The sequence below is a fragment of the Sus scrofa genome, chromosome 1 (genome assembly GCF_000003025.6).
Source record: "Sus scrofa isolate TJ Tabasco breed Duroc chromosome 1, Sscrofa11.1, whole genome shotgun sequence".
Classification (NCBI taxonomy): domain Eukaryota; kingdom Metazoa; phylum Chordata; class Mammalia; order Artiodactyla; family Suidae; genus Sus; species Sus scrofa.
The window spans coordinates 165259621-165278541 of NC_010443.5; the positions used below are offsets into that span (position 1 = coordinate 165259621).

Genomic DNA, 18921 nt, shown 5'->3' on the forward strand with positions numbered 1-18921 from the left:
CAAATATACCAAGATATTAACAATGATTAATTCTGGCTGACAGGAATATGATTGCTATTTTCTTCTTTAAGCTTTTCTATGTTTTTTAAATATTGAAAAAAATTTAAGCTATTATGGAAGATTTTGGCATAAAGTGATAGAGTTCTGAATTATAGTTTTGGAAATAGTAATGAGAAGTACCAGATATGAGGGACATTGTTTCATTTATGAGTCTTTTATTAGTAGTATACAAATCACAAAGCATGGTTCAGCATAAAATATAAGCATGACATAAAAGAGAAGCCAGAAACAGATGATATTCGACTTCTGTTAGGCAATCAGCACATTCACTAAACTTGTTTCTTTAATTTGCATTAATTGAAACCTACTTTTCCAGTCTTATTTCTTTACCTTATCCTCTTGACATACACAACGTACTACAGCCAAACAGAGCCCTTCACCGTAAGTGAAATCTTCATGTATTTGTATGCTATTTTGCTTTGTTGCCACCATTCTTTCTACCTATAATTGCACTCTCTTCTCCACGTGATATAATTCAATGCTTCTTTTAAGATGTAATTTAAATATCACTTACTGCAATACATCTCAACCTTGGCTGCGCATCAGAATCACCTGGGGAGCTTTATAAAAATACTGAGGACCAGGCTCCAGTGCAGCTATTCTAATTTAATTGCCCAGGGTTGGGGCCCAGGCAGCAGTATTTTTAAAAAGGTCCCTTAATGATCCTAACAAACAGCCAGGGTTGAGAGTCATTGCAAAGCCTTCTGTGATACCAGCAGGCAGAGTTAATTACTCCCTCTTCTGCACTCTCATAGCTCTTAGACTTTCATTGTTCATGAAATTTAATGCTGATTGTATTGAAGTTAGTGTTATATAGTAAGTGCTCAGTAAACACTGAAGGTTGTTACCATCTTTCTCCTTCCAACCAAGCATATGCAGAAGTAGTTATCCTTACCATGGAATCCAGAAAGCAAAGTGAGTTGGCGTTCCCTATCCAGAGACCCTGCAGGATTTACTTTTGTAAACTCATCAGGATGTCAGACCTCCGTGCCCCTACTACACACACACACACACACAGACACACACATACACGCACAGACACAAACACCCCTCACTGCTTTTTCAGCATAGTCCTAGCCCTTGGGTCCAGCTTTTTACAGTGTTGAGATTGAGGCAATTTAAAGAATTAAAGAAGCCAGTGTAATGAATGTGCTGACTGCCTGATGGAATTGGAATATCATCAGCCTTCCTCCCTCTCATCTGTGTCATACTTTACGTTGTGTTTTATGTTGGATCCTGCTACTTTAGCTTTCAAGAGCAGGTTGTCAGGTGTACTTTGTCAAAGGCTTTCAGAAAATCCAGATAAATGATGCCATGAGCTCAGAAACTGCCAAAACTATATTTTATACCTTCACAGTGCTTGACAATTTTAAGTGGAATCTTTCTTTCTTCCTTGATTTACCTTTGCTTCCCTGACCCTGAGATCAGACAACCGGAAATCCTTCCATTTTTGGTACTGGGTATCCTCAGCTATGTCTCCACCATGCCTGGATACAGAACACTGGGTGGTTATCTCAGCCTCCCTGATTAGGAGGAGCTCCTGAAAGCTACTCACGTCTGGAAGTGAGTAGGGGAGAGGAGAGCTGAGGATGAGAAAGAGATCAAAGCACATCAGCAGGACTGAGGTGCCATAATCATACAGTGTGCATAAGCACACTCATCAAGGCAAGACCCATAGTACTGCTCTTTCTTCTTCCAACTCACCTAGAAGGAAATGGATTACATTGACAGTCTACCCTTTCCTATTAAAGATCCGATTTGTAATCATTTTAAACTGTCTTCACCAAACACTGCCAAAGGGTTTAATGTCCATAGGACTGTACCCTTACAGTTTCCCGTAAGTACCACATCCTGGCAGTGGGGCCCTAAAATTACTGTTCACAGACACTTCTCAGCCAGTAGATATTTATTTTGCAAAGTGATTTTCTCCCAAGTCTTGAAGAAATTTTCTTTCTTTTTCTTTAAGGTCACCATGACCTTGATGAACAATAATATGTGCTACAACTGAGTCCAATGGCAAATTTCACTAATGCAAAATCAGATTAATCTTAAAATGTAATAATTTTTGCGTATCTAGTACTTTGTGTGACCTGAAACAAATTTACTAACCTTTCTGACTTTGTTCATTATTGTGATGCAAATTAATTAATGTTTGGAAAATGACTGGAAAAATTAAATCAATCTATAAATACCAAACAGTTCCATCTTCCCCGCTGAGAGGACCCAGGTAATTCATAACCTCCTATAATGAAGGTAAAAATAGTGTGCTTGTGCTATACAATTAAATGTGATTTATTTGCAACATATATAATCTTTGAAACCATTTAATAGAAACAGTTCATATTTCATAACTGTAATAAAAGCATTTAATGACTTTAGGAAAAGTAATCATTTACTGTAAGTGACCCAGAGATCATGTTGAACCATTTCTGAGATCTGCAAGAATCTACTCAGAGTTCATCCTTAATCTGTTAATGTTGACTAATGTATTTATCTTTAGAGTCTCTCGTTCTTTTTAATCCTCAGAACTCTAATATGTATTTCCTAGAAAAGGTGCCTTTTCAAAACTTTTCTGTATTCAAAACCTCCTCTGTCAAGATTTAGCACTTTTATATTATAGTCATTAAAATTGAACAAAATCTTAATAGTTCCTTTATTAACTACTATACTGACTTTGCATAGTGGAAATCACAACATGTTAATTGGATTTAATTAACTATTTTAAATTACATAAACTCCTGACAGTAGACAATAGCACAGGGTACTCATGAGCAATAAAATTGGAGCTGATATTGCTACTTTATTAAAACTTAATGAAACTATTCATAATCTTATTTATTGTTTACAAGAAGAAAACTGTGTTCATTTTGAAGGCAAAAATGTCTGCCAAAAACAAATTTTTGATCATTTGAGGATAACGATGGAAAGAATGAGCAGCTCTACAGTAAGAGTTGTGTCACTGTGTATTTGAGGCCCACTTAAAACAAACAAACAAAAAACACTACCAAACTTTTATTGAAACAAACAAAATGCATGTTTTCTTCCAGAAACAATTACAGGGCACAGAGAAGGCTCAGAAGTTAATAAAAGGATCTACCATATCCAACCTCACAGTTCTGCCAGCATCTCATCGCACAAATCCCTATTTCACCCCCGTGCCAGTCTTAGAAGTGGATGCCAGTAAAGGTTAGTCATTCAATAACCATTTTACATGTTTAGGAACGTAAGAGAAAGAGCAGTGAGGCAGGGCTGGGGGCCTGAGTTTGAATTCAGAGTCAGCCACTAAACTCCGAGGTGACGTCAGATGAGTCAGGTCTCACTCTGGCCTGAGTTTCCTTCTCTGTAAATCAGAAGATTGGACTAGGAGATTACCAGAGTCCCTTCCCACCTCTAAAATCCAAAGTTCTATCTAGAAATTTACTACTGATTTAATGTTGGTATTGTTATGTATTAAAATGTGTTTAAGTGCTATTAGTATAATTTTTCAAGCTTCTGAGCAGATTGTTTCTGATGCTTTTCTGGTAGCATTTAAAAAATTTATTTCAATATACTATTCAAAAATATTAAGCCAGAATTAACATAATGTGCATTTAAACTATCTACATATGCCTTAGTCTAAATACCAGAGTTTGTGAAACCAGTGGATTTCTTGTTTTTAAGCAAAAGGTCAAGTCATCTTTTATCTCAATATCCCTAATGATTAAAACCATTTCTAGCATTCTATAGATTCTAAATGTTAGTTGAATAAATAAGTAAATGAAAGAGTAAGTGGGTGATTAAGGACTGAGTGTCCTAAGTATAACCTTCTTTACTTCTCCCTCCTACTTAATGGGCTGCAGTGTTAAAGAATACTTAAGTAGATCCCCTTTTGTATCTCAAATATTACCAAACAAGCTGATCTTTAATTATTTCTATCTCACTTTCCATCTGTTGTCTGGGTTCTTTGGGCCTAAAATTGTTTTTCCAAGGTTCTTCTGGTACCTGAAGATGTAAAGTCTCCATCTTGTACCTCTTATATTCTTTGTCTGCTGACTCAGCAGGGGAGGTAGAGCAAAACTCAAGAGAACTCAACATCATTATTAAGTCCTTTATTTTATTAAACTTTCCATAACTCACAATTACTTTCCTAGTTATGAACCACTATTGTTCAGAAATCTTTTGACACGTGCTTTCAGTTAGTTTACATAATATTTACTCCCTGAGGCAAAACATTCTCTGACATCAACCATACAAATGCTTTCTTAGGTCAGTCTCCCAAGGCAACAGAAATAAAAGCTAAAATAAACCAATGGGACCTAATCAAACAGACAAGCTTTTGCACAGCAAAGAAACCATAAAAAAAAAAGACCATCTACAGAATGGGAGAAAATAGATTCAAATGATGCCACTGACAGGGGCTTAATCTCTAAAATGTACAAACAATTTATGCAACAGCAAAAAAAAAAAAAAAAACTGAGGACCCAATTGAAAAATAGGCAAAAGACCTTAATAGACATCTCAAAAGAAGATATGCAGATGGCCAACAAGCACATGAAAAAATGCTCAACATCACTGATTATTAGAGAAATGCAAATCAAAACTACCATGAGGTACCACCTCATGGCAGCAGAATGGCCATGGTTAATAAGTCCACAAATAACAAATGCTGGAGGGGGTGTGGAGAAAAGGGAACCCTCCTGCACTGTTGGTGGGAATGTAAATTGGTACAACCACTATGAAAAACAGTATGGAGATACCTTAGAAAACTATACATAGAACTACTGTATGACCCAGGAATCTCCCTCTTGGGCATATATCCAGACAAAACTTTCCTTGAAAAAGACACATGCAACCGTGTGTTCATTGCAGCACTATTCACAATGGCCAAGACATGGAAACAACCTAAATGTCCATCAACAGATGAATGGATTAAGAAGACATGGTATACATACACAATGGAATACTACTCAGCCATAAAAAAGAACAAAAATGTTATTTGCAGCAACATGAATGGAAACTAGAGTCTCACATTAAGTGAAGTAAGTCAGAAGAGAAAGACAAATGCCATATGATATCACTTATATTTGGAATCTAATATATGGCACAAATGAACCTTTCCTTAGAAAAGAAACTCGTGGATTTGGAAAACAGACTATGGTTGCCAAGCAGGAGGGGGAGGGAGTGGGACGGACTGGGAGTTTGGGGTTACTAGATTAAAACTATTGAATTTGGAGTGGATAAGCAATGAGATCCTGCTGTATAGTACAGGGAACTTGTAATGGAATATGATAGAGTATAATGTGATAAGCAATGAGATCCTGCTGTATAGTACAGCCACTTGTAATGGAATATGATAGAGTATAATGTGATAAAAAGAATGTATGGTTGGGTCACTTTGTTGTACAGCAGAAATTGACAGAACATTATAAATCAACTATCATATATAAAAGTAAAATTAATTACTTAATTTTTTAAAAAGCAAGGGTTAAAATCATGCTCATGTTCTTTGGGATTTTCAGAGAATGAAACTCACTCTAGTAATGAAAATATACTGAATTACAAGAACCTCTGTTTTTCACATTGGCGAAATAGGCACAGTCCTTGGACATGGGATATGGTAATTATAGGTGGAAAATATTTGTGAGGACAAAGAATTAGTCTTCATATTTTAAAGCACTTAAATTCTGGTGTTATAACAATAAAAATCCAAAATACTAATTTTAAAAGAAGGCTTCTGGGATCAGTAGTTCTTAAATTTTAAGAGCACAAAAGATTGACCTGGAGCATTTATTTAAAATGTAGGTTACTGGACCCTAATTCTAGTGGTTCTCAAACTTCAATGCACAGAAGTATCTCTTAGAGGCTTCAATAATGCAGATTCCCCAGGGCTAGTCTCAGAAATTTGGACAGGTCTGGGATGAACCCCAGGAATCTCCATTTTTAATTAAAAAAAAATTCTAAAAAACAAAAATCAAAACTCTTGCTCCAAATGATTTTGCAGTAAGTAAACTGAAGATTTCTCCCTGGAATTGGTGTTTTACGATCATTTACAATCATTGTTTTGGAATTACTGTTTTCAGTGAGGTCTTCTTCAGCTTTCCCATACCTCAGCGATCATTCATTCTTCTGAATTACTGTAACACTAGACTTTAACATTCTGAGGGTGACATAATAGAGTCCTTAGAGGTCATAAGGCAAATGAAAACAATATTTGTCCCTCTTAGACTATGTGCCAATTTCTTCAACCTAGTCCAGCTTAGAACATGGTTTTTTTTACTTAGATTTCACTGAAACCCAGAGTTCTTTCTTTCTTTCTTTTTTTTTTTTTGCCTTTTTTTAGGGCCGCACTTGCAGCATTTGGAAGAGCCCCTGGCTAGGGGTCAAATCCGAGCTACAGATGCTAGCCTATACCACAACTTACAGCATCCTTAACCCACTGAGCAAGGCCAGGGATCAAACCCACATCCTCATGAATACTAGTCAGGTTCATTACCACTGAGCCACAACGGGAGCTTCCAAGATCCAGAGTTCTTTACTTTTCTTCCTATTACCTGGAAGCAACAAGAAGCTGAAGTCCTATCACATGTCTTTGTCAAGTAATCCCTGAGCTTCTGGGTTTCTGGCTTCAATACAATAGATCCACCTTAATGTGAGTTTCGTCCTTGAACAGCAGGCTTTGCTCAATTATTCATTTACCCATTAATTTATTCATCTGTTTATTTGTTTAAACAACATCTCCTATCCTTCAAAAGCCTTGGCAGCAGTTGTACTAACACAGTATGAGTTCTAGGAATTATAAATTAGTTGCATTAATACCAACCATGTTGCCTAGTTACACTAAAATAACCTATTTGGATATTTACATCTTCTAGTCACATGAGAAGTATCTAAAAAGAACTTTTTTAAAATAAAATATGAAATAAAATATGACATTGTAACAACAGAAGTATGGTTTCAAACACACCAATTTTCTTTCAGAAGCAAAGATCTTCTTACTGACTGTGTACTTGATTTCTCTGAATTTTAAAAGAATAACAATATTATCAATAATTGAAAATGTCATTAAATATAAAGAAGTTTTAGTTTGCATTGAAATTATATTTCTACCTTAAAATGAAATTATCATAATACAAGTTTGCTTCATAGTACCCCTATTAGATATGCCATTTTTCTTGGGTTAGAATAAAGAATGTATACTATAACTATTTTCTTCATGCAAAGGTTTAAGGCACTAGATTTACTCCTACAAATAAGATGATGAAGACAGTGAGTTATATCTGTGAAATGTATAGAGTTTAGACTTTGCTGAAATGATTGAAGTTAAAACTCATTCTTCTAACCTTCCTCTTTAGGGATTTTAAGTATGATAGAACGAGGACTGATCCCACCAACAGCCAGAATAACCTTTCAGAATCCACCCATTATACCCAGAGCGGCTCCTCTGCATAGTTTCGATGAAGCCCGGAAGATTACAACTACTGGTAAGACAGTCTCGCCTGTATGCTAAGCTGGGGATACACAGAAAATTACCCAAATCTAATCTTCTAGCATCCAACTTTTATCTTCAATAACAGGACAGGATGTAAGTTGTAGTAATTCTGAGTTTTACTTTACTAATAAATAAAGTAACTTTAGTCTCTTTGTGAAATACCTACACAGGGCCTGTGTTCTCTATGTGTTAGAAAGTTGGTATTTTCAAGGGATTTGCAATTTGGTTGGGAAAATAAGACAGATATAATAAAGGTAAATAGCAATACAAAGTATTACAGAATAAAAACCAAATGGATGTTAAAGTCTAGTACTGCAGGTATTCAGAGGAATGAGTGCTGAGCGGTGAGATAATAGAAGACGTCAAAGAGTAGGCTAGATGAAATAGGCTGTTGGAGAAAAGCACCGACCTAGAAATGCACTAACTAGTTGCAGAACCTCAGGCAAACCATCTACTTTCTCTGGGCCTCAGCTTTCACAGTTATAAAATGAGGAGTTTTTGGCTAAATTAATCCATCTGTTCAACAAATATTTGTTGAATGCTTACTTTACCCAAGGTAGCTGGGGATCTGACAGAAAATTAGTCAGACAGAATTTCTACTTTCATGGTACTTACATTCTTGTGAGAGACACTGAAAATAAACCCATAAGTAAATGGAAATTTAAGCTAGGGATAAGTGCGAGAAATAAAATAGAACAACATGGATCAGAGAGTGATAAGGAGGTGATTATTTTGCTTGAGAGAGAAGGGTCAGAGAATGCATCTTGGAAGATGTGGAGATCCAATCATGTAAAAATCTATGGAAGAGAACCTCAGATGGACAGCACAGATATAGTGGCCTGGGGGACTAAGGAGGGAATGAGCAAGAAGGCTAATGTGTCTGGAGAGCCAAGAGAGAGGGAAATGAGGCTGGAGAAAGAGAGAAGATTGAAAGCTCCTCTGATGTAGCCTACTATATTCATTCTTCCTTACTTCCATAGTAATAGAGTCATGGGTGGGCACATGTCAGCTTGGCCAAAGACAGCATTTCCTAGTCTTCCTTTCAGCTAGGTGTGCTGTGTGCCCAGGTTCTGGAAAATGAGGACGTAAGCGAAGTGAAAAGGGAAACTTCTGGCTTCCTCTTTTAATTTTTCTATCTCTGACTAGCTGGGATGCAGGTGTGATAAGCAAGCACTTTGGAGCCAAAGAAGGAACTCTGGATTGAGTCTGGCAGAGATACCCTGCCAGCCTGGGGACTATCTTCCTTTCAACCACTGTGTGAGAGAGAAATACTCTTAATTTTTTAAGCCACTCAGTATATCTTAGGATCTTTCTTTTTAAATACCTCAGATTATAGCAGAACCAGCATGGCAGCCTTTCAAACCATGATGGAGAGTTGGATTTAATCCTAATTACATTGGGAACTCACTGAAAAGTTTGAACAGGGGGATGCAGCAATCTGATTTATGTTTTAATAATACCATTATGACTATATTACAGATAATGAATCATAGGAAAGCATGAGTGGAACTAGTTAAAAGGCTATTTTGGTAAACCGATTGAGAAATAATGGTAGATTTGAGGAGAATGGTATCAATGGACATAAAGAGAAGTGAACAATTCAGGATATATTTTGGAGGTGGCTGATGGATAAGAGTGGGGGAAAGAGAGGCATCATGGATAAACATGTATGAATGTACCTCAATTTTGTATCCATTCTGCTGTTGAAGACAATTTCAGTGGTTTATACCATAGAGCTATTAGGTATAATACCACTATGAACATTTGTCTATATGTCTTTTAATGCAAATATGTAGGCATTTCTGTTGTATACATACCAAAAAGAAGAACTGCTGAGTCACAAAGTATACACATGCTCAGAGTTAGTGGCTATCGCCTAAACCATTTTCCAAGGCGGTTATAACTGATTTATTTAGCTACTAGCAGTGCATGAGAATTCCAGGTAATATATATTTTGTCAACACTTGATATTTCCTTTTCTTTCTTTGTTTGTTTGTTTAATCCTGAAGACTCTATTGTAGTACAATATCTCTTTGTGGGTTTAGTTGCTATATCCCTGATGACCAATAAAGTTGAGCAGTTTTTAAGTATGGTTATTGGTCATTTGAATATATTCTTTTGTAAAGTGATTTGAAAGTTTACCTTTTTTAAAATGTCATCTTTCTTCTTCTTGGTTATTTACAGGAATTATGTATGTATTCTGGGTACTAATCTTTTATCTGTTTTATGTATTACAAATAATTCTTCCTATTCTGTAGTTCGGCATTTCATTCCCCACTGGTGGTGGTGGTTTTTTTTTTTTTTTAACTAACCTTTTAATTTTGAGATAACTGTAAATTCACATACAGTTGTAAGAAATCATACAGAGAGATCCTTTGCACCCTTCACTCATTTTTCCCCAAGAACAACATATTGCTAACATATAGTACAACATCACAACTGGGATATCGATACAACCAAGATACAAAACATTTCCTTCACCACAAGGTTTCCTCGTGTTGTCCTTTTACAGTTATACCCACTCCCCCTCTCACCCCACACGCCTTTAAACCCTGGCAACCATTAATCTGTTCTCTATTTCTATAATTGTATCATTTCAAATATGTTAGATAAATGGACTCATACAGTGTGTAACCTTTTGGGATTGACTTTTTTCACTCAGCATAATTATCTGGAGAGTCATCCAGTTTGTTGCTTATAGCAGTAGCTTATTTCTTTTTATTGCTGACTAGTACTTCATGGTATGAGTGTTCCACAGTTAAACCTTTCACTTGTTGAAGGACCCATAAGGTGTTTCCAATTTCGGGCTACTATGAAAAAAGTTGCTATAAACATTTGTGTGCAGGTTTTTGTATAAACATATGTTTTCATTTCTTTAGGATAAATGCCCAGGAGTATAATTGCTGGATCTCATGGTAGTTGCGTGCTTATGTCCTCTACAAACATTTAGAACCATATCAGACAACATTATAATTTCTGTTTTAAACATCAAATATAATTTAGAAAATTCAAGAGGAAAAAAGAAGTCTATTGTTTCTAACCCATATTTTTGCTTACCATGTTCTTTCTTCTTTTCTGGTGTTTCAAGATTCCTAGTTTTATCATTTCCCTTCTACTTAGCAAATTAGTCATTGTTGAGGGCTGGTATACTGGTGATAAATTATCTTCATTTTTCTTCATCTTAGCAAGTCTTTTTTTTTTTTTTTTTTTGTCTTTTGTCTTTTTTTAGGGCTGCTCCCGTGGCACATGGAGGTTCCCAGGCTAGGGGTCTAATTGGAATTATTGCTGCTGGCCTACGCCAGAGCCATAGCAACACCAGATCTGAGCCTCGTCTGTGGCCAGGGATCAAACTCGCAACCTCATGGTTCCTAGTTGGATTTCCACTGCACCACGATGGGAACTCCTTTCTTAGCAAGTCTTGATTTCCTCTTTATTCCTAAAGGATATCTTTACTAGATATAGGATTCTGGGTTGACAGTGTTTTTCTTTCAGCACTTTAAAAAATAAGACATTGTGCCACTTTCTTTTCGTCTCTGATTAAAAAATCCACTCATTTGAATTTTTCCCCCTGTAGGTAAGGTGTTGTTTTTCTCCTGCTGCTTTCAGGATTTTTTTCTGTCTTCGGTTTTCAGAAGTTTGAGTGTATCTTAGTGTGGATTTCTTTGGCTTTATCCTGTTTTGGTTTGGCTCATCTTCTTGAATCTGTAGGTTTACATATTTTGCCAGATTTTGAAAGCTTTCAGTCACTATTTCTTCAAGTACTTTTTTCAGCTTTGCTCTCTATTGCCTCTCTTTCTGGGCTACAATGACATAAATGTTAGATCTTCTTTTATAATCCCATAGATTCTTAAGGTGCTGTTCATCCCTCCGCCCCCCCCCCCCCAGTCTATTTTCTCTCTCTTGTTCAGATTGGGTAATTTTTGTTTTCCTGGTGTCAACTTAAAAAATATGCACAACTTAAAAAGTTGAGAGTTTAGTTTTATTTGGGGCAAAATGAGGACTACAGCCCAGGAGGTAGTATTTCAGATAGCTCTAAAATATTGATACAAAGAGGTAAGGGGGAATGTCAGTATATATGTGATTTTGGTGAAGGGGGAGGTACATGCAACAAAGCACACATTTTACAGAAGTTTGCTGCTAGTCTTGTGAAGGTTACTGTTAGTCACTAGAGGCAGATGTCATCATGAAGGATTTTAGTGCTTTTCTAGATACAAGGAGATATAAAAATTGGGCTCATAAAATCTGAAAATATCTAACTATCTGAAGATCTGTTCTGCCAGTTTTCCCAGATCACTGTGCCTCACTCTTGATTCCCACCCTGAGCTCTTTCCAGTGGTGTTGAGGGTCGGTAGCTGCAGTGGGTCATGATTCAATCTGTGTAGAGACAGATGGCAAGTGCCAATCTCCAGTTCACACTGTCTTCTAGTTCACTGATTCCCCTGTTTCTTACATTCTGTTGTTAAGCCATCCACTGGACTTTGTATTTAGATGACTTTATTCTTCTGTTCTAAAATTTCAACTTGTTAAAAAATGTACACTTAAAAACAGTTAAGATGGGAGTTCCCATCATGGTTCAGTGGTTAACAAATCTGACCAGCATTCATGAAGATGTAGGTTTGATCCCTGGCCTTGCTCAGTGGGTTAAGGATCCAGCATTGCTGTGAGCTGTGGTGTAGGTCACAGACACAGCTTGGACCCAGTGTTGCTGTAGCTGTGGCATAGGCCAGCAGCTACAGCTCCAATTAGACCCCCAGCCTGGGAACCTCCAGATGCCAAGGGTGTGGTCCAAAAAAAAAGAAGTTAAGATGATAACATGTTATGTGTATTTTAACACAATTAAAAATTTCAATTTGATTCCTCTTTATACGTTCTATTTCTTTGTAGAGACTTTCTATTTCTTTGCTGAGATTTTTTTTTTCATTTGTTTTAAGTGTTTCTGTAATTGCTTGTGGAGCATTTTTATGATGGCTGCATTAAAATTTCTGTCAGGTAATTCTAAGATCTCTGTCATCTCAGTGTTGGTATCTATACCTTGTCCTTTTTCATTTAGTTTAAGATCTTCCTGAATCTTGGTAGGTGAGTGATTTTCAAAAGAAACTTTGACATTGTGGGTATTATGTTATGAGACTCTGGTTCTTATTTAGGTATGTTTTAGCTAGTTCTTCTGATATCCCTATTAATTCTTTACAGATTTAAGGAATGAGTCAAATTAGCTGTGATATGTCATCCTGTTTATGTATTGCTGGATTTCATTAGCTAATATTTTGTTTACAATTGTTGTTCATATTTGAAGCTGTCCTAAATCTTTCCTTTCCCATAATGTTTTCCTTAGGTTTTAGTGGGGTTAGTCTTGCCTCAATGAGTAATAGGCTATCTATTTTTATACTCTCTGGAAGAGTTTAGATAAAATTGGTAATATTTCTTTGTTAAAGAAATAATTTCAGAAGAATTTACCAGTGAAGCCACTTGAATTTGTAGTTTTCTTGGGAAGTAGGTTTATTATTATGGGTTTAATTTCTTTAACAAGCATAGGACTTTTGATTATCTCTTTTGTCTAGGTCAGTGTAGTAAATTAGCTTTGCCTAAGAATATGTCCATTTTATTTAACCCTTCAAATTTATTGGAATAAAGCTGTTTATAATATCTTCTAATTATTTTTGTAACATCTCTAAAATCTGTGGTGATGTACTTTTTCATTACTGATGTTGGTTATTTCCCCCTTTCTCCTTTTTCTTGATCAGTGTCTCTATGAATTTATCGATTTTATTATTATTTTCAAAGAACCAAATTTTGACCTTATTTATTCTTTCTACTGTATCTTTATTTTCTATTTTATCGACATCTGCTCTCGCCTTTATTATTTCTTCCTTCTTTTTACTTTTTTGGAATTTAACTTTCTTATTTTCTTAACTTATTGGTATATACACTTAGTTCATATATTTTCAACTGCTATTTGTTCCTAATACATAAACTGAAGGTTACAAATTTCACACAAAGCTCTTCTTTAGTCAAAATCCCTAAATGTGTTATATCATATTGTCATTATCACTTAATTCAAAATATTTTCTAATTGCCATTATGATTTCTTCTTCAAACCATGGAATATTTAGAAGTATATAAATTTTAGTACTTTCTAGTAATCCTTTTCGTTATTGATTTTCAGCCTAATTCTCCTGGTCAGAGGACATACTAAGTATGCCTTCAATTATTTGAAAGCTTACTTGCTTCTTGGTCCTTGCATATAATCAACCTAGATGATCTGCATTTGTTAGGTGCAGTGTTATGAATATATTCAATTAAGTCAATTCTATTATTCTAATTTATTTGAGTTTGATATATTATTAATATCTCTATTAATTTATGGTCCATTTATTCCATCAGTTGCTAAGAGCAGTATGTTAAAGTCTCAAACTATGGTCTATTTCCTTTTATTCTTTAGTTTGTCGGTTTCTTCATATCACACATATTTTTTTTTTATATGTAGTTTTATTTATTTATTTATTTTTTTATTTTTTTTTTTGTCTTTTTGCTATTTCTTTGGGCCGCTCCCGCGGCATATGGAGGTTCCCAGGCTAGGGGTCGAATCGGAGCTGTAGCCACCGGCCTACGCCAGAGCCACAGCAACGCGGGATCCGAGCCACGTCTGCAACCTACACCACAGCTCACGGCAACACTGGATCCTTAACCCACTGAGCAAGGGCAGGGACCGAACCCGCAACCTCATGGTTCCTAGTCGGATTCGTTAACCACTGCGCCACGACGGGAACTCCTAAAACAAATCTTAATAAGTCTAAGACAACTGGAGTTCCTGTTGTGGCTCAGTGGGTTAAGAACCCAACATAGCCATCTGTGAGGATGCAGGTTCGATCCCTAGCCTCGCTCAGTGGGTTAAGGATCCGGTATTGCTGCAAGTGGTGGTGTAGGTCTCAGATGCAGCTTGGATCCGGGATTGCTGTGGCTGTGGCAGCTGCAGCTCTGATTCAACCACTAGCCCCAGAACTTCCATATGCCACAGGTGAGGCCATAAAAAAAAAAAAATTAAAACAACTGAAATCATACCAAGTTTCTTTTCCAACCACAATGGTATGAAACTAGAAATCAATTACAAGAGGAAAAACTGGAAAATTCACAAACATGTGCAAATTAAACAACATGTTCCAGAACAACCAATGAGTAAAAGAAGAAATCAAAAGGGAAATTTAATAAGATCTTGAGACATGGGAAATAAAACATACTAAAGTTTATGAGACACAGCAAAATGGGTTCTAGGAGAGAAGTTTATAGCAATAAACAGCAACAATAAAAAAAAAGAAGAATCTGAAGTAAACAACCTAACTGTACATTAAGAACAAACTAATCCCAAAGACTCAAGAAAGAAATAACAAAGGCAAGAGTAGACTCATTTGGTAGGGAAACGCCTCCAAAATAACAGATATTGTAGGGAGTAGGGAAACACTGACTTCAGAATCAGACTGATTTGGATTTTAAATCTTTGTTCTACAATCCCTGCCTATATGATACTGAGTAATGATTTTGATTCCTTGAATCTCAACTGAGTCTTTGGCAGCTTCTTCAAAGGAGTACCATGAGGATTAAATAATATCCTTTATGATTGAGTATACCCCTATATAAATTTGGCACTTAATAAATATTGATATTATAATTATTACAAATGGACGTGAAAGAGCATTAAACTTGGAATCTGGAAAAAAAAGACTAGAGTGGAAATAAATGTTCTAGAGACTAAAAAGACAAGAGAGAATATCAATGAAACTAAAAGCTGAGTTTTTTTTTTTTTTAAAGATAAACAAAGAGACAAGCCTCTAGCTATCCTAAGGAAAAAAGAGAAGACTCAAATATATAAAATCAAAAATGAAATATGAGATATTACAACACAGATATTAAGAATCATATAATAATTATATACCAAAAAAATTACACTGTCCAGAAGAAATGGATAAATTCCTAGAAACATAAATCCATCAAGTCTGAATCATGAAGAAAGAGAAAATCTGAACAGACCAATTACTAGTAGGAAACTGAATCAGTAATCAAAAACCTTTCAACAAAGAGAAGCCCAGGACTAGATGGCTTAACTGTGAATTCTACCAAGAATTTAAGGAAAAATTAATACTAATCCTTCTCAAAATTTTTCCAAAGAGTAAAATAAGAAGGAACACTTCCAAACTCATTTTATAAGGCCAGCATTACCCTCATACTAAAGTCAGACCAGGACACTAAAAGAACAGAAAATAACATGCTAATATCCCTAGTGAAGATACACGCAAAAAATCCTCAACAGAATATGAGCAAACTGGGGGAGCTTAGGGTTAATAAATTCAAACTATTGCCTTTGGAATGGATTAGCAATGAGATCTTGCTGTGTAGCACTGAGAACTCTGTCTAGTCACTTATGATGGAGCATGATAATGTGAGAAAATAGAATGTACATATGTATGTGTAACTGGGTCACCATGCTGTACAGTAGAAAAAAATTGTATTGGGGAAATAATTAAAAAAAAAGAAAAGAAGAAAAAGATACAAGCCCCCCCCCAAAAAAAAGAATATGAGCAAACTGAATTCAATTCAATAACCCTTTAAACAAATCGTACAGCATAATCAAGTGGGATTTATTTCTAGGATGCAAGGATGGTACAACATATGCAAATTAATAAATGTGATACACCACATTAATGAAATGAAGGATAAAAAAATCACATGATCATCTTAGTAGATACAGAAAAAGCATGTGACAAAATTCCACTTTCTTTCACAATAAAAATCCTCAACAAATTGAGTATAGAAAAAACATACTTCAATCAACATTATAAATGCCGTATATGACCGCTCACAGCTAACACTATACTCAAGAGTTAAAAGCTAAAAGCTTTTCCTCTAAGATCAGAAATAAGACTAAGAAGCTACTCTTGCCACTTTTGTTCAATACAGTCATGGAAGTCCTAGCGAGAGCAATTACACAAGAAAAATAAATAAAAGTCATCTAAATAAAAAAGAAGTAAAATTATCTCTGCAGATAACATAACATTATATATAGAAAACCCTAAAAATGCCATCAAAAAATAGTTAGAACTAATAAATGAATTCAGTAAAGTTGCAGGATACAAAATCATCATACAAAAATCAGTTGCACTTTTATACTCTAACAACTATCAGAAGGAGAAATAATAAACACTCCCATTTACAATAGCACTAAAAAGAATAATATACTTAAGAATAAGTTTAATCAAAGAAGTGAAAGATTTGTACATTGAAAATTGTAAATATTGATGAAAGAAGTTGAAGAAGACATAAATAAATGGAAAGATATTCTTTGTTCATGGACTGAAAGAATTAGTGTTGTTAAAATGGCAATACTGCCCAAAGCAATCTGCAAACTCAATGCAGAAATCTCAGTAGCATTTTTCACAGAAATAGAAAAACTTCTCCTAATATTTGTATATAACCACAAGAGACCTCAAATAGTGAAAGTAATCTTGAGAAGTGAGACAAAACCTGAGACATCACACTGCCTAATTATAAACTATATTATAAAGCTATAGTAATCAAAACAATGTGGTACTGGCATAAAAACAGACATGAAGAATTATGGAACCAGAGAACCTAGGAAAAAAAGCCTGTATTTTTATGATCAATTAATTTTTGTTAAGGATTCAATAATATACAATGAGGGAAGGTTACTGGGAAGACTGGACAGCCACATTAAAAAGAATAAAAGTGGGTCCCTATCTTATACCATATACAAAAATCAAATCAAAATGGATTAAAGAATTGAACATTTGAGCTGAAAACATAAAACTCCTAAGGAGAAAGCATAGTGGATAGGTTCTTGGCAATGATTTTTCTTTTAACTTGACACCAAAAGCAAAGGCACCCAAAGCAAAAATATACAAGTGAGCCTACATACAAATTAGAAAGCTTGCACAAAGGACTATTGTACATAGCACAGGCAATATGTATATATGTGTAACTGAATCACTTTGTGTGCTCCTGAAGCAACACTGTAAATGAACTAGATTTCCATAAAAATTTTTTAATTAGAATTTTTTATAAAGCTTCTGCACTGGAGGAAAGAATATACAATGAAGAAAAGACAGACCTTTCAATAAGTGGTGCTGGGAAAACTGGACAGCCACAAGGAAAAGAATGAAATTAGAACACTTCCTAACACCGTACACAAAATAAGCTCAAAATGGATTAAAGACCTAAATATAATATCAGATACTACAAAACTCTTAGAGGGAAACATAGGCCAAACACTCTCTGATATAAACCACATCAATATCTTCTGAGATCCACCTCCTAGAATAATGACAATAAAAACAAAAATAAACAAATGGGACTTAACTAAACTTAAAAGTTTCTGCACAGCAAAGAAAACTCTAAACAAAACAAAAAGACAGCCCACAGAATGGGAGAAAATATTTGCAAATGAAGCAACTGACAAGGGATTAATCTCTGAAATTTATAAACACCTCCTGCAGCTCAATACCAAAAAAACAAACAACCCCATCAAAAAATAGGCAGAATATATAAACAGACAAATATCCAAAGAAGACATACAAATGTCCAAAAAACACATGAAAAGATGTTCAACATCACTCATTATTAGAAAAATGCAAATCAAAACCACTATGAGGTATCATCTTTCACCAGCCAGAATGGCCATCACCAAAAAGTCTACAAACAATAAATGCTGAAGAGGGTGTGGAGAAAAGGGAACCCTACTACACTGTTGGTGGGAATGTAAATCGGTGCAACCACTGTGGAAAACAGTATGGAGATTCCTCAGGAAACTAAAAATAGAATTGCTATTTGATCCAGCAATCCCACTTCTAGGCATTTATCCAGAGAATACCATGACTCAAAAAGATACATGCACTCCAATGTTCACTGCATCACTATATACAATAGCCAAGACACTGAAACAACGTAAATCTCCATGGGCAGAGATGTGGTACATATACACAGTGGAATATTACTCAGCCATTAAAAGGAAAGAAATAACGGAATTTGTGGCAACACTGATGGACAAAGAAATTATCATGTTAAGTGAAGTTAGACAGTGAGACAGCAACATTATATGCTATTATATGCTATCACTTACATGTGGAATCTAAAAAAAGGACACAATGAACTTCTTTGCGGAACAGATACTGACTCATAGACTGTGAAAAACTTACAGTTTCTAAAGGAGATAGTTTGGGGGGTGGGGGATGGCCTGGGGATATGGGATGGAAATGTTATAAAACTGGATGTGATGATCATTGTACAACTATAAATGTAATAAAATTCATTTTAAAAAAAGCTTCTGCACAGCAAAGGAAGCTATTAACAAAATGAAAAGGCAACCTGTGAATTAAGATAAAATATTT

At 35.3% G+C, this 18921-nt stretch overlaps 1 protein-coding gene and 1 long non-coding RNA gene across 3 annotated transcripts in view; one reads left to right on the plus strand and one right to left on the minus strand.

Annotated features, from left to right (window-relative positions):
• Positions 1 to 18921, plus strand: part of IQCH (IQ motif containing H) — a 226439-nt gene that overhangs the window by 66531 nt on the left and 140987 nt on the right. Inside the window, exons 6-7 of the mRNA XM_021100401.1 lie at positions 3108 to 3246; positions 7392 to 7520. Coding sequence (XP_020956060.1) covers positions 3108 to 3246; positions 7392 to 7520 — 268 coding nt within the window. The remainder of the gene's footprint in view (positions 1 to 3107; positions 3247 to 7391; positions 7521 to 18921) is intronic.
• The window catches only part of LOC110261942, a 181971-nt gene that overhangs the window by 4805 nt on the left and 158245 nt on the right, over positions 1 to 18921 (minus strand). The gene's annotated exons all lie outside the window — the stretch shown is intronic.